The sequence below is a fragment of the Miniopterus schreibersii genome, assembly GCF_964146895.1.
Source record: "Miniopterus schreibersii genome assembly, chromosome: 9".
In the NCBI taxonomy this organism is placed as follows: Eukaryota; Metazoa; Chordata; class Mammalia; order Chiroptera; family Miniopteridae; genus Miniopterus; species Miniopterus schreibersii.
In genome coordinates, this window is record NC_138118.1 from 72,579,598 (window position 1) to 72,597,392 (window position 17,795).

Genomic DNA, 17,795 nt, shown 5'->3' on the forward strand with positions numbered 1-17,795 from the left:
ACTAAAAGGAAAAAGATGACTTCCCAAGTAACAGTCATGTGAAAATTTCCTTAAAAATTTGATGTTTCCAATGACATCTAAAGCAAAGTGTTAAGTGACAAATCAGGAAGATGTGTTTTTTCTTTTGTACAATGACTCAATATTTTTAAAAATTGTTATATACAACTCATTAAACATTATTTATAAATCTGCTGGAAATTTTTTTTTTATCAGTGCGGTAGTAGTGTAGGTTATATCTTGACAGTATACCTATTCTGTGCTGTCAGCATCTCCCTTTGGGGGTGAGGTCCACTGTACACCACTTTTGACAAACCATGCTGGGATAGTGCACTTTCAGTCAGAGCCATGGAACCAATGCTGGAAGGCTAAAGATAAGACATTTGAATAAAGAAGAAATAAAAAATCTTCTGTTAAATATGTGATACTTAGAATACATACACCACTAAGAATAATTGCCATGATCATATATCTTAAAAATATTCAGATTGTCTATTAAATTTTCTGCTCAAAGATTTAATAAATAATTAACAACCAAACTACAAATAGAAATAATAGGTTAGCTTCAAAAATTCTACCATGAAAATACATAATTGCTACAAAAAAAAATAGACTAGTCTTATCCATTGGAAGGGGAGAAAAATATTTCAAAATGAATACTTTGAATACATCTCTTACAATCAGATTTTAAACTTTAATGATTTTTATTTCTCATTTCAAATTTGGAAATAGCAAATACTTTATTGTTTTATACTTGAGGTACTAATAAATTGATCAAAAAAATTTGCCTCAATAACCACACCCTAATTTATGGCAACTTCAGATAGCAACAATAAGCATTCTTTGATAAAATGTCACTTACTTCATGATACACAGACGGTTTGGATAAAGATGGAATCGTAAAACTCAATATTTTGCTATGTCCCTGTTTGTCAACTATTTCCTACAAAAGTAAAAGAAAGTATATTAAAATATTTATTTTTCGCACATAAATTTAAAGCTAAATTTAAATTATTCTTAAAAAAAAAAAGACCTAAAAAAAAAAGAATTTTAAAGTCAGCTCAAATCTTAAATTATGATAATCCATTATCAATTATTCACAAACACCTTCCACTTTTAAAATATAAGTAACACATAATTTTAAGGATGGCTGAAATACAGATGTAATGTCTTAATGTAAAAAGTTACATTTTCTAAATCAATTGACACAGTTATGAAATATGTTAAGAAAAGGCTCAATTTTTTTTTTCCATTTTAAAAAGTAGAAATCTTAAGTATATAGAATGTCATAATAATTAATATACAAATACTATTAGTAATTCCAATTACATGTTAAATCAATGCTATAAACTCTGGAGACAGTCCAGATTTTACAGAATTATTAGTGGTAGATGTTAAATCAAATTTTCTCTCCTAAACTTTTTGTGGAGGCTACAAAACAATTTATAGGCAATGGATTTTAAGTTTAAAAATTTTTAACTTCAATAATTACATTTTCAGATACCTCCATAAAAGAATTGGTCTGATTTTCAGTCTTCAGTCAATTCCAAAAGATTTATTTACATAATTATATGTATGCCCGTATAAGCCCTCAAGCGCCATAAAGTTATGTTTGGAAGAATGAGCTAAGTTATTTGACGTACAAAAAACAAATATTAGCTTTACAAACATGAAAAGTAGTTGCTATTAGGTATTTGCTTTTGCTGAAAAGGTTATGTATTTGCTTTTGCCAAAAAACATTTTGCTAACCACATTAAATACAAACCAAATTGTAAACCCCTAGGAGAAGAGCTTCAATGCATCCACTGCTATGCACATTTCTGCTGGCTGAGACCGCAAGGTAGCACCAAATCAGTTCTGGAAGAAACTGCAGTGTAAATCGGAGTAACTGCTCCTCTCCACTGCGATAGAATTCAAAGAGCTGGTGACAGACAGGTTCTAGCAACTGTAAGAGGACAAAACGTTAGTTCTAGGATTGGGTTGTATTTGAGTAACACTGACAGATAAAATATACAAGTTCTTCCCTGGTTGGCAATTACTGAAACGTAAACGTGTTTCCTTTTGGGGGAATTACAGGTGGTGTTTGACTTGTGTAACTTGAATATATTTGAGACAAGCGATGGAGCACATGCTGTTCGTTCCTAGTGTATGGTGTGAATTTTTTAATGTATTTTTCTCATGGAAACACTGTTGTACTTGGCGGGTAGGTTTTATAGTATATTACGAGAGAACTGTACATCGCATATATTTTCACATGCTAAATGGACTTTTTATGGGTCTAACGAGAACCTAGTCATCATGTACCCTCTTTCCATTCTGCATTCTAAAACAGCTAAGTTACAAATAAACTTTTACAACAATCCATTTATAAAATGTCTGTCTCCTAAGAGAGATTTCTAATGGTAATAGAAATGTGACTTTAAAATGCCTTTAAATGACTAAAACAGAAATAGAAGATGGGAAAGAGTTAAGTTTGGGTAATTTTACAAGAAAGTCTTGTAAAAATAAATTTTTTTTAATTGAACTACTAAGGTGGAAAAAGATATAGAAAAGTAGGAAGGAAATTACTACTCAGGTGCCAGTAGCCATTGAACTGACCCTCTCTTCACTTTGGGCTCCCTACACCTAGAACACTAAAGAGACTTTATGTGGTGCTTTCAAAAAACATCTGGTTTCTTAAGAGACCTGAGCATTGTTAGCCTTCAATCATGTGCCTATCTTTAAGTTATAAAAAGTCAGTTAAAAAGCACCAGTCAAGAAAACTTCACTATACCATAAACTGCCTCTTTATGGTTTCTTGAGCATACCACACATACCACCTATCCCAGGTCCTTTTCAGTTTCTATTTCCTCTCCTGGAAAGCTCTTGCCCCCAGTTTTTTTTCTCCCTCTCATGCATTCAGACCTTGACTCAACTATCACCTCCTCAGTCCCTACTCCACTTTATTTATCTCCATAGTTTTATCACGAACTGGCATTGTATTATACCTTTAGATATTTGTTTGATGTATCCCACTTACCAGAGTATGAATTCTAACTCATAAGATCAAGAATTTAGTCAATTTTGTTCACTACTATATTTCTAAGTTATTTCTGGAACATTTTGGGGTTCAACAAATATTTATTAAATGAATTAAACTGAATAATGAAAATGTACTATCAGTAAAATCCAAATACCAAATTTGCCAGACTTCAAAGAACACCAGAACCAATGTCCCAAATTTCAAAAATGCCAAAAGACAATGTTATTAACTCATTAGGAATATCTCCAAATAATCTAAACAGCAAAAGGAAGGTTGTGATGTTAAAGTAGATTACACTGTGAAATTTTAGAAGCACTTCTAAATATAATTTTTAAAGTAGAGTTGTCTTTTAAGAATACAGATTACATACTGTCTTCACCACATTGATCAGGCAAAAACCATAAAACAAAATTACATGCAAAACCTCCTAAATCTGAAAGTGTGGTCCATGGACTAAAGACCATAAACAAACTGCTACCAGTCCCCAACAATATAAATACAGAAACTGAAAGGAAGAATTTAGAAACTTTTATAGCAACTTGATATTGCTACAACATCCAAGTGGATGATCAGCACTTATTCAACAGAGTATAGATCAGTTAGGGGTTATCGAATTCATGTGGAGCCTCACATGGGATGTGAGTTGCATGTTCATCATGAACATTAGGAACACACATCCTGTGACAGATTGAAAATTTTTAAAAACTGGTCTTTCACCACAGTTTGAGAAACAGTGCTATGAACCATTAGAGCTGTATTCATTGTTAATCTAAATAAAAGAAATGCTGTGAACCAAACTAGCCTATCAGTAAAACTAGTCTCCTATCAGGCTAGTTTGTACTACCTTACAAACTCTATCCAAGGTAGCCTGGTTAAAACATACTTCATCAGAAGAATAATTTAATAATTTTTAAGTCTTTCAAAAATATTAATCATGAAATGATAAACAAGATTTAACTTGTTTAAAAATAATAATAAAGCACATAGCTAAACTTGTACTTGGTGAAATAATTCTCAACTAAATATGGAAAACTTGAAAACAGCTTCTACCCAAACACACTAAAATCTAAAACCCTTCAAGGAAACAACTTTCACATACTATACAAATTAAGTAGCTTTGGGGAAGAGGGAGGGACAAGCAAAGTATGATTATTCTATTCAGTTATTCCAACTAACATTTTTTGGCTTGTCACTATAGTTCCTAATCTTTCCTTCAGCACCTAAAATTCATGATGTACTTTACAGCACACTCAGCAGAAGCTGGGTTATTCCAGACCTCCTCCAAAAGAGGTGAACTACTCAAATAACCAAGGACTCTAGTTCTGATAGTTTCATCCCAAAGGCACATAGGTCCATAGAGGACTGAACTCCAGAGTATAAGTTATTTTACCAGAATAATGAGATTAGCAGTGTTCGAGCCTATCATGTCTTCTTCCAAAATCAGTACAAAAGAATCACACACCTCACATTCCTCCCCTCTGCTCCACCTCTTTTCATTCCAGCTGGCATCGCCCCAGGTCAGGTTTTCAACAGCTCCCTCCTGGGCTATTTTCATAGCAGCCTAATCTCTTGCTTTCAATTTTTTTTGTTTGTTTAAAATATTACAGATGTCCCTTTTTCTCCCCAATGACCTGTTCCACCCTGTCCCTTCCCCCTCCCCAGTCCCTCTCCCCACCACTGTCCATGTCCTTGGGTTGTGCATATATGCATATAAATTCTTTGGTTACTCTCTCCCCCTCCACCCACCTGCCCTCCTCCATCCCTCTGACATTCGTCAGTCTCATCTATCCATTCTCCAAATCTATCTTTCGAGTAGCCACTTTCTTAAAAGAATAATCTAATCAAGTCATCCCTTCAGTGCAAAAAAAGTCTAAACTGCTTATGACAGATTTCAAGATCCACCATGGTTACAACCAAAATCTCTTTCCACCTCAGTTCCTACCAGTCTTATCCTCTCTTGTTAACTGTTGTGTTAGCCTATTTGCTTTTTTCCCAAATGCCATGCCTTTTTATTTTCTACCCTATTTCTAACCCTTTTCTATTTCTACTAAGAATGGTGAGATTTATAAGCACCAGAATCTGGAGTATAGATAATTTTATCACCTTCAACCTAAATTTTCTATCTAAAAAAAAGAAAAGATGGAAGAGGGAAAAAGGAAGGACTGGGAAAAGCACCAGCCAGTGCTTGCCTTTCTGTAAATGCCTTACATTTTTTCAGGACTCTGTATACTAGCCCTACAGCTTGGAATGTCCTTTTATCTTGCACACCTGGCAAATTCAAGCACATTCATCTAGAATCAGTTAGGAATTTGCCTTGAAAGTATGTTACTTATTTTCTACTCCTTTCCTCTTCTGAGATGAAGACCATGTGCTACTCATCTTTGATTTTCTATTGCCTAGCATTACAGCCAGCTCACAGAGGGCAAATATTTGCTGAAGGAGTGAAAGAATGTAGTGACCCAGACTTTTCTAGGCTACCTCAAGTAAGATAGATAGATGATAGATAGATAGATGATAGATAGATAGATAGATAGATAGATAGATAGATAGATAGATAGATAGATGATAGATAGATGATTGATAGATAGATAGATAGATAGATAGATAGATAGATAGATAGATAGATATCAGGAGGAACATGTTCAGAGATGGCTTTTGGAATATGGTATAATTCTATTTCTTGGCCTGGGAGAGGGTACACTGGAGTTCATTTTATTATAATTTCTTTTTTACTCTGCCATTTTTAAACAAAGTATTCTTCTCTTATTCCCTCCACCCCATTTCTCAAAGGTAATTACCTAAACACTCCATAATGTACACTATAGTTGGTTAAACACATACTATTTCTTACACTTTTTATTTATATTTCACAATGAAAATTTAAAAATCAACCAACTGTACTAGTACAATCAATAGTACTAATACAATAAATTGTAAGAGCACTTACCTCACTTTGTGGCTCCTGGATAACTTTATAAAGAGATGAAACTAAAGAACTCTTATCTTTCAAATTTGTGGCATAATTTGGTAAAGATGTTTCTGGTAGTGTCTAAACAAATTAAAAAAAAACCAAACATTTTATTTTTATGAAATGTCCAAAATAGGCAAATTCATAGACAGAAAGTAGACTAGCTGTTGCCAGAGATTGGGGGATGGGAGAGTTGACAGTGACTAACAGGTATGGAGTTTCTTTTTGAGGTGATAGAAATGTCCCAGAATTAGATGCTGGTATTGGTTGAACAGCATTATGAATATACTAAAACCCACTGCATTTTCACCTTAAGACAGTAAATTTTAAGTTATGTGAATTATATCTCAACAAAATAACTGCAAAAACAAAACACAATATATATCTATAGATAGATAGATGATAGATAGATAGATAGATAGATAGATAATCCTCTTATCATCAACAGAGACATAATTAACAACACTTCATCTTTGATCACAGTGTAGGGTTAGAAATGAGCATACAGACCATGTGTAAGCCAAAGATACATTTTCTGTAGCATTATATAAGCTAAAAATCTCATCAGCCATATTGATCTTGCTTTTTTTCAATCTTGCTTTTTTAATAAACATTGTATTAATGAACATTGTTATATATGGATCAAATAATGTTTCAAACCTGAAAGCTATAGATCATTATCAAAGTAACTCTCCTGAGTTACAATTGTGACTGTTAAGTTGGGTATGGCTGTTCTCCTTTATAGAATTGGGGAGAAATTTTAGACTTCTCAGAACTGCAGAACAGGGTAGCCACACTACCAACAAACTAGTTTTCCTAATATCATTTAAAATACAGACAACTAATCAGAGCTTGCCAGCATCATCCATTCAGAAAGGACATCATGACAAAAGAGAGGAATGAAAAGAGAGAAAACTCCAGGAGTAAGTCAGATGGTTTGGGGTAAAAGTAGTAGGAAAATCTGAAAAGCAAAAACAAAACACTTCATAACAAAGGATAAAACCCTATCCTCCTAAAATATACCCCTTCCTTAACAACATATGTCTCCCAAGTCATGATTCTTTCTCATGCACATAACTTTCTCCAAGCAATCAATCAACAAACGTTAATCTGGCAGTAGATATGTCTCAAGATATTGCTGGCAGTCATTCGAAGATATACTGTTTCTTACATGTCCCGTATCCTAGTATTTCATGATTTAAAGTGGGTTATGGTTAGTGTACATAGGTGTATATGTGTGCATAAATACACATAGAAAATTAAACAGCATAAATTTTTATAATATGGATATCTGGTTCATTTTTACTTTACTGTGATCTCCTTGAGGACAAGATCTTATACCGTCTCTCCATCCACAGCACTCAGCACACAGCCTCATACTCAAACTTTTGCTGAAGAAATTATAGGTGAATAGAATAAGAAATGAATACTGTCAATGTTTACACTTTGGTAGATTCTTTAAAAACAGGTCACATCTCACCTTAGGTTATATAAGTGAATAGATTCTTTTTTAATTTAATAAAAGAGTTTTGTTCAGCAGACTGGTAAGTAAATGTGAACTATCTGGGAACCTTCTATCATTTTCTAGAGGGTGGTGGTGGAGGGGGGGAGTTTTACTGCACCTGTTTACATAAAGAGGAGATTAGGGCATTCTTCAATATTTCAAAAGCATGTAACAAAAGATCGCCAGGCAACATTTCATTTCCGTTATTTGATCAAGAGTAACCTAATAGTGGGAGAATTTATATAAAGGGAATAAGTCAAATAAACAGCAGATTTTTAATCCCCTGGATGGAAATGAACCTGAATTATATATTCAAAATACAGTATTTTACATATGTATACATGTGTGTCTAACTACAAATTTTAAAACTGAATTGAAACATAAATCTTAAAAAAATAGTGAAAATAAAGATTATTATAATTCTATGTATACTATTTAGGCTAGTAAGAGCATTCATTAAAAATGTGAACTATAATTTTTAGTTTATGTACCAATTAACCCTCATGAGGTAAAATATTTTCTGTGAAACAGCCAAAGACAAAACAAACAAACAAACAAACAAAAACATCTCTTTTTGGAAAAGACAAGCTCTAGAATATACCCTAGACCTAGGCTACTACTGCTAAATGACAGGTCTCCTAAAAATTAGTATTATGAACTATTACATTTTATCATAATTCTATTATTATTCTATTTTGTGAATGTAGAAGTTAATTGTGTTTATAGAAGGGGAGAAGATATAATTGTGTTTATGAACAGTGCTTTGAAAAACTCAAGATCTAAAAGAGCCTAACGATTTAAACAGTTTTACAGCAAACCTTTAAAGTTTCCTGCACTGTATCAGTTCAAAGGTATTGGCCTTCTTAAATACCAGCTAAGTTTTCACACTTTTCAGAAGACAGAACCGGAGACAAAAAAGTAATAATGAGAAATTATGTTGGAAAATTAGTCTTGGCAAAATTTGAAGACAGATGCTTCATACGAAAGTATCATTTGGCAGATGGGTGTTTTTTTAAATGTAAGGATGTGATATGGGTTGGGTGAAAGAGAATTAATGAAGATAGACAGATGGGTGGAGAACCAATAAATAAAACAGCTCTGTTCAAAAACATTACACATAAGACTGGATTTGAGTTACATATTGAGATTTAGTGACTACCAGAAAATTGAAAAAAGTAGGAGTCTGGAGTCTGGAAATCTGCTAGATAAATTTACACATAGCATTACAAAAAATAATGCAATCTTAAAGATAACATGGTACAAATAAATATTTGAAAAGCTAGAGGTTGAAATTCATGAAATCTTAAAATAATGAAGTCCCAGTCTAATTTTGTTGGTATGTAAAGAGCACTAAAAACGAGAGCCCAAAGCCAGAGTATACACTGAATGGTTCGTCCAAAGGGAAAAAATAAGATTTACACAAAGCAAATTGAGTTGTCTTTGTACATTTGAAAGAATGTTGAATGAAGTTGTGAAGTTGGGAGTTCAGACTGCGACCATGGAACAGGATAGAAAGAGCCAAAACCGTCTTCACAGACTACCTACACTTAATTTTTTCTGATGAGACTATTGAGACCCAAAGAAGTTAGGCGATTTGTCCAATAGCATAAAACCACCCAGCAGAATTATAATTAGATCAAAGGGTTTCTGACTTCTCGGACCAATATACTTTGTACCACTTTACCAATCATGATGACCATGGCCATGTTAGCACATGGTTATTAAATTAAACAACCAAGCAAAGGCTTTTTCTAAATATATACTTATATTTATATAAATATATATGACTCAAAAATCCAGTCTTATGTGTAATGTTTTTGAACAGTTGTTTTATTTATTGGTTCTCCACCCATCTGTCTATCTTCATTAATTCTCTTCCCAACCCATATCACATCCTTACATTTTTAAAAAACTGTCTGCCAAATGATACTTTCGTATGAAGCATCTGTCTTCAAATTTTGCCAAATTTTAACCAAAATTGTAATTAACATCACAAATTATTTCAAAAAACAAGATACTCTAACATCTCTTTAACTGGCTATAATATAGACTAGACAATAATTTAAAATACTTGTTATAGCAAATTGGTTGAAAATTGGGTAATTTTAATCTTGCAGGATTAGGGGAAATTAAGTTAAATTACTTTTTATTTCATGGGGTCCAGGGTTTCACTCCTCTCCTTCCAATGGAAAAGCTTCCTTACCCTTGAATTAAATTTATAAAAATTCTAATAAAATATCACTATCCACATAATTCAGGGTGGGGAAGAAGAAATTATACAGTTGTGAGTATGTGAAACAAAGTTTATTCTTGTATTATTATTTATTATTGTATTATTTTCCATACAATCAACTGAAAACTACTTTTGCCCCTTCCTGCATATGTTCTATTGACAAAATATTACTTAGATAATACTTTTTCTTCTCACATCCTAGTTTCTTTAAATAGAAGATGGTATTTAGAAAACAAGATCTGCCTGGGTGGCGTGGCTCAGTAGTTGAACATCAACCTAGGATCCAGGAGCTCAAGGTTTGATTGCCAGTCAGGGCACATGCCCAGGTTGCAGGCTTGATCCTCAGTGGAGGGCGTGCAGGAGGCAGCCAATCAATGACTCTCTCATCATTGATATTTCTATCTCTCTCCCTCTCCCTTCCTCTCTCTGAAATCAATAAAGACATATTTTAAATAAATAAATAAATAAATAAATAAATAAATAAATAAATAAATAAATAAAGATCTGTGTGCTTGGTGTACTCATTGCTACTGGATGCCATCCGTTCTTGGCCCTCTACTGAAAAAAGCTAGGAAATATATGTATGCACATATGTATGGGTATATACATGTAAATATATCATATACATATTTAGATCCATGAGTTCATACTGATTCTCCTAATTTCAATCCAACATCTTAGGGTTCTAGGGTTCTTTCTTGCCTTTCCCCATTCCATGTTTCTAATTCCTTTCTCACACACAGAGAAATCTAACTCTCATTATCCTCCGTATTACTTATTTGTGCAAAGTAACCACTCTGGCTGACTCTTCTACATACCATCTCTGCAACCCTCCCCCCCCAAACCCATTTCCTCAAACACTAGGGCACATCCCTGCCTTTACTGCTACACTGCCCTCTTACCCCTCACTGCTACACTTCCTAGGGTATCTATATCGTCGAGCCAGGAGGGGAACAAAATAAACAAATAGATGGGAAGGGAAGGGAACCAGTCATGATTTTCAGTTATCTACCTTAATAGTCGACCTCTTCTCTATATCCCATCTTTTATTTTATTTATTTTTTTAATCCTCACCTGGGGTTATTTTTCCATTGCTTTTCAGAGAGAATGGAAAGGAGGGAGAGAGAGAGAAACATCGATGTGAGGGAGACACATCGATTGGTTGCCTCCCACACAAGCCCCTACTGGGGCCAGGAATCAAGACTGCAACCAAGGTGCCTTTGGCCAGAATCAAACCCGGGACCCTTCAGTCCGCGGGCCGATGCTCTAGCCACTGAGCAAACTGGCTAGGGCTCTACCCCATCTTTTAACATGGCATCTTTACATAACTCCCCTATTAAATAACGGCTAACTGGGTATATTTGCTTTTGCAAATTTGACTTCATTAAACATAAGAATGCCCTAGAAGTGGTACTCAATCGTTAAACTTGACAATTGCCATCAAACTGCCAAAAAAAAAAAAATAAATCATGATATAATAAACCATATTAAACACTTTTAAAGCAGAAAAAAGCTTAAAAACACCTTGAACACTTAATTCACAAAGACAAGATATGCATAAAAAAGGCACATATAAGATTTAATCAAACTATTATATACAATATGTAGAAGGTACTTTATACAGTGCACTTATATAATATTCTGCATCATTTTATGATTACTTGGGGGTTCCATAGAAGGATACTCAATTCATGACTATAAAAGCTGAAAAAGTAATAATCTGCCCAGCCATTCATTCATCAGGATGCGGTAACAATGACTGAGAAGGCCAGCTGCAAATTTAATAGGAAACACTGTTTCTGTCAAGGACACACTGTAGCCAAAAAGTATCATAATAACCTCCTTTTTTTAAGTGACTACTATGTTGTTACTCACTGAGAAGCCTTATTATCTAAAATCATAGATATCAAAAACTTTGCTGTTTAAACATGTATCAGTCAGAATGAAACATCCCACTCTTGCCTGGAGGATCTAAATCACCTTGACACAGAGAAGCAGGCTCGATTTCTAACCCAGGTACAGATTCAGAGGAGGGTTTCTGAACACAACATTCCACATAAATGTTAACTTTGTAGTTTCCAAGACAACAGGACCCTGGGTCTACTTCAAAGTTGAGGCCAGATATTCACCCCATTTACAGTAGCCCAGCTTTGTTTTAAGTCCATCAAAATACAGCTTCATTTAAATTTCATCTGAACTCCACCCTTCCTCTAAATCCTATAACAATTTTATCTTTTCCTTTGTTTGGCAAGATGCCTGTGTGGTATCTGTTATGTAGTCTCCCTCACTGAAACAAGCCAAAAAGTCTGACTTTGTCAGACTGTTTGTCCCTTGAAGGTCATGGGCTGATAGGGCTGAACAAAAAAAGTGACAGTTGCAGCCCAAACCCTTCGTTCCTGTGGTTCATGATCATGAAGTTCACATAATTATGTGTAACAATGAGACCCGAAGACAAGGAGAAGGTAATTAATTAACTGGTTAAAGCAATACAATTTTAACTATCATAGAGACAAGTTCATGAAACAAGAAAACAGTTTTATTTTCTTCAACTAACCAGAAGTTATATACCCCTTATATAGTCACTGGGTTAGCCAACTAGAGAGAAAGACCCACTGGTAAAAGTTTGAAAAATATCTTCCCTTTTTTCTCCTCATTGTTGATCATGTCCACTCCCATTACACAAATTGGGAGTTCAATGGTGGCTGAAAAGAGTGACATCAACATTCAGACACTTTAACCATTCTTTGTGGTGTTGCCATGAAAGAGAGAAAACAAACTGTTTGAACCACTTGGAAGAAAAAGGAATTGATCTCCTAGAAAAGATTACTGTGTGTAAATAATTCCCTATTAAGATTTGTTGGAACATACTTCTGCTTCCACAAATATTTAGCTTTACAGTCATATTTTTTAAAAGCCACTAGAATTTAAACCTCAGACAAAACTTCCTCGGAATATAATTATTATATTACAACAAATATTACCTTAAATTCTGACAACCATTCCTCCACAACCCCTTTTTCTGAAGTGAACATCTTTCCACATCTGTCTAAACCTTCAACCTGAAAATTAACATAAAAATTTGTTAAAATTTTAAGTACATTTTCTTTATAGTCAGATTACTATAGATAGAAATAAACCTATAGAATTTAGTTACTTCTTATTTGTAAAATTAAAGCAATTTCAAACATAAATTACTGGGTTCATTTCAAAACCAATGTGCACAAACAAGCATTAAAATGCAAGAATTTTGACAAAAGTATAAGTGTCATAATATGATGAAATTGGCTCTGCAATTTTCATTCAGCTTTCAGGAATGCCAGCTGCAAAAAAAATACTGGACATTTTTTCCTAGTTTCAAGTAAATAATTTCAAATAGATCATGCATCTTAAGAAAATTGCAGAAAATATTTTAAAACTGCATTTTCAAAAAGACACACATCCAAAATTGACTTTATAGAAGGCATTAAAGCAACTTAACTTACTTATATTTCAGTAATTTATAAGAACAACAATCTATCCAGACAAGCCACTTGGTTCCCTGAAAGCTTAATATTCATCAAACAAAAGCAAACGTGATAATATCCAAGATAATGACTATATTCAACAATAGTTATTCAGAAGATTGGACTTACTTAAGTACAAATAAGGAAAAAGGAAGGTAAGGAAATACAAAACAAATTTATCTCAAGCAAAACTTGTCAAAGTACAACATAGTTTTCTTCATCCATCCATCTAAAAGAGTAGACTTAGAAACTGTTTCTTGAAGAAAATCTTAGCTCTATCTAAATTTCCTAACCTCCTAATTCAGGTACAAATCCTGCATTAGGCTTCTTCATTTTCATCAGCATTACCAAGTAGTAGAAACTGAGGCAGAATTGCTGGAAACTGAATCCTGATTCTATTACTTGCTTGGAGCATAACATTTAGCAACTTATTTCTTTCTTTTTTTTCTTTTTTTAAATATATCTTTATTGATTTCAGAGAGAGGAAAGGAAAGGGAGAGAGATAGAAACATCAATGATGAAAGGGTCATTGATCAAGCCCGCAATCGGGCATGTGCCCTGACTGGGAATCGAACCCCGATCGCCTGGATCCTAGGTCGACGCTCAACCGCTGAGCCACACCCGGCCGGGCAAGCAACTTATTTCTTATCTGTCTTTTTTCATCTGTTAAATAGGGATAACCATAGTTCCTACTTTCAAGGAGTTGTTGTGAGAATTCAACAAAAAATTGCAAAGAGAAAAACTGATTACAGTGCCTGGCAATAAAGTGTTACTATGAGATATTATCATTGAAGGATATCAACTCATACAGTTTCTGCTTTAATGAATGATACAAGGTCCTTGCTAAAGAATAAATCCTAAAGTTTCTGTTTAATTCTCAGGAAAAACATTTTTAAGAGAAACATATATACACAAATTTGTGTTCATGAAGAATTACTTGAGAGATACACGTTTTATTTTTTAGAATAAAAAATAGCCCATTATTTAATTCTAAATTTTATCCTTGGATCAAGTCAGACAATCAGAAAACCACAGATTTATACCATATTGTTGATTTCACAGAACTGTGTTCAGGTAAACTGCACTGCACTTTGGAGTTACGTCCAAAATGTTACTGAAAATGCTGCTAGACTACATTATCCTCTTTTAAATCCAATGGAGGGGAAAATCACATCTTCAATTTTCAGAACCAGGAAAACCTGGTTCTGTCCTTTAGAGCAACTGGTTTGCTTTCATATTATGGATACGATGAATCTCATAACTGATTCTCTTTGCATTGACTCCAGTAAAATGAGAGTCAAAGTTTCTGTCCTAACTCTGTCCCAAAAAAAAAGCAGGGCTGAATTAACCTTACCTATTGTTTTATATTATACTCTTACACTTATTTCCTTTTTGCCTGGATTTATTTTTTATCCTGTTATACACATTTGTGAAGCAAAATGAAGCACAGTAAATATAAATGCACACGAGTTTTCTTTTGTATTTATCCATTATTTATCTAGTAAACTAGGAAAGAAAGTTATCACAGATAGAACCAAGCTACATCAAGTTACAGAGAATTGAGGTAAAATTTTTACAAATATTCAAAATAATGCTCTACTTAAAATTAAGACAAATTTTTTGTTTGTTTGTTTGCTTTTTAATCCTCACCTAAGGATATGCTTAGAGGAAGGGACAGAGAGAGAAACATCGATGTAAGAGAGAAAACTGATTGGTTGCCTTCTGTATGTGCCCCAACTGGGGATTGAACCCACAACCCAGGTTATGTGCCCTGACAGGGAATCAAACTGGAAACCTTTTGGTGCACAGACCAATGCTCAACCCACTGAGCCACTCTGGCTGGGCTAAGATTAATTTTTAAAAGGTTAAATGGAATCAAGAGAGGCATGCCAAGGATCAAGAATAGTTAAAGCAATCTTTAAAACAAGAGAGCTGGAGGACTTGGACTTCTAAACATCAAGGCTTACTATAAAGCTTACCAAAAACCATAGTAATTATGCCAGTTTGGTATTACCATAAGAGTCGGGGGGGAGGGCGCAATGAAACAGAGTGGCCAGAAACAGACCTACACATACACGGTTACCCAATTTATGACAAAAGTGAAAGCATAATTCAGTAGGAAAAGGACAGTCTGTATAATAAATTTTTCTAAACAAAAAAAAATTACCGAGAAGAGTGGCCTTGTTTTGCATTTTTACAAATTTCTTTAATGTCTCAGCTTAATAGAAAACAGCTGGATCCTTATAACTGCTACTACATTCAAACTGGTACGATAGTCAATTTGTGCTTTGATTTTTTTTCTACATCCAATATGATTTTGTATTAGTTTCAGGTGTATAGCATAGTGGTTAGACAATCATATACTTTACAAAGTGATCCTCACAATATTTCTAGTACCCACCTGGAGCCATACATAGTTATTACAATATTATTGACTATATTCCCTGTGCTGTACTTTACATCCTCATGACTATTTTGTAACTACCAATTTATACTTCTTAATCCCTTTACCTTTTTCATCCAGCCCTCCAACATCCTTCCCTTCTGGCAACCATCAGTCTGTTCTTTATGAGTCTGTTTCTATTTTGTTTGTTCAGTTAGATTCCACATATAAGTGAAACCATATGGTATTTATCTTTCTCTGTCTGATTTGTTCCACTTAGCATAATACCCTCTAGGTCCATCCATGTTGTTGCAGATGGCAAGATTTCATTCTTTTTATGACCAAGTAATATTTCATTATATACAGGGTATTCCAAAAAAGTGTATACACACTTTGAATAATTATAAAGACAGTGCTTATTAAAATACACTTCATTTTCAAAATCAGCTATTAAATAGAAATCAGCTATTAAAGTGTATATACATTTTGGGGATATATATACTAATTACTGAACACCTGCTCCTTACTGTCGTATAGTGACCCTTTGAAGTCCCAAGGCACCTTAGCTCATCCTCAGCTCAGAATGCCCTATATGCATACCTCACTTTAACTTTCTGTCCCTGAACCTCTCATGTATGTGGACTCTCTCTCCCCTGTATGTGGGGTTCTCACATACATGCATATAACAAAATTTGGTTCTTTTCTCTTGTTAATCTGTCTCATGTAGATTTAATTATTAAACCAGTCCAAAGAACCTAGGAGGGTAGAGGAAAGTTGCTCCCCTCACCACTACCCCACAGTTGGCACTGCGAACAGGATAACTCACTGGCTGGGCACTGCTCACCCTGAAGCTGCTACAACAGAAAGATCCTCATACAGCTAGCAAGCCCAGAAAAGTAAGAACACTTACCAGATCAGACTCCCCAGTTTTCTACCAGCACAGTCCAGTGGGAGTAGAGTGGTGAGAGTTCTTTCTATTTTCCTTTTCTAAATTTAGATTAGCAGGAGAAAATATTCGTAAAACTAATTTCTTGGGCTTATCCATGTTTGGTTATTTGGTATGAGTACTTATGGGTTTTGTTAATTCAGTTTTTCTCTCTGTGTCTGGTGTCTCTCTTTCTGTCTTGTCATGTGCACTGAGAGCTTGGTCTTATGACCAATAAGAAGTTTCTCTCTGGCTTCCACTATCTAGAGGTTGCACTTGCTTGTGTGCACCTTGCTCTCTATCTGGCCAGGCTAAACTCTCAAGGGAGTTTTCTATGTCTATCCACTGCCTCCCAGAGATGGTAAAAACAGGGCCCCTCATTCTTGTTTTCCACTAGTTGGAGAATTTATATGCATCTGGCAGGCAGCCAAGTGGGCTGTGGATTTGAGCTTAGATAAATCTAAACACCCCATTCAGAAGGGGGGAAACATGATTCCCTGTATTTTGGAATGGCTGTTTCTAACTCTGGGAGTCAACTTTATCTTGTGAGGGTTGCATCTTTTTGCACTCTCCTTTGGGGATGTCTCTTACATCCAGAATATTGGTTTGAGTCACTATTAAGATCCCAAGGCCAGAAAATAGGCAAATTCTTTGAATTGGAAAAAATTCTAAATTAAAAAGAAAGAAAAAATTTTTTAGAGAGCTCTCATGTTGTTATAATGGCTAGTCATTAAGATTCCCTTAATAAGATGGAGGGACAGGAATTAGAACAAAAATCAAAGTACAATCAGAAACCTTCCTATTTGTCTTCAGACATTTGCAGATGGGAGGGAGGGAGGGAGGGAGGGAGGGATATTGGAAGTATAACTGTCCTGCACTTAAGAACAGAAAAAAGCAAAAGGCAAAATCCTATTAAAAGACAATCTATACATTCTATGTCCTAAGAACTCAGCTTGGTAATTGTCAAGTTGGAAGCTCCAAAGTATGGTCAGACAGAAATGCGGGCTAAACTCCATTTATCGCTACAGTCCTACCAAACTGCTGCCAGCCCTCAAGGAAATTATAACCTAAAATTACAATGGCTATTATGAGTAATGTTCCAAATAGATTAGATCATTTAAAAGTGCACTTAAAAGCAAGGGCTTCCAAATCAAAAAAACAAAATGAGATACCTACCTTTTAATACTGATAGGGGTAAAACAATGAGAAGTTTCTAGGACTCCTTGATATGAGAATTTCATGAACTATGGGTACGAAACC

At 34.5% G+C, this 17,795-nt stretch overlaps 1 protein-coding gene across 2 annotated transcripts in view; it reads right to left on the reverse strand.

Moving 5' to 3' along the window:
* HYCC1 (hyccin PI4KA lipid kinase complex subunit 1) overlaps positions 1–17,795 on the reverse strand; it is a 58,456-nt gene that overhangs the window by 25,644 nt on the left and 15,017 nt on the right. For both annotated transcript variants that reach the window (XM_081146704.1, XM_081146705.1), the window contains exons 2-6: positions 12,706–12,783; positions 5,967–6,068; positions 1,763–1,942; positions 860–940; positions 250–365 (exon numbers count right to left, since the gene is read on the reverse strand). In XM_081146704.1, the coding sequence (XP_081002830.1) occupies positions 250–365; positions 860–940; positions 1,763–1,942; positions 5,967–6,068; positions 12,706–12,756 (530 nt within the window). In that variant the 5' untranslated portion in view covers positions 12,757–12,783. The remainder of the gene's footprint in view (positions 1–249; positions 366–859; positions 941–1,762; positions 1,943–5,966; positions 6,069–12,705; positions 12,784–17,795) is intronic.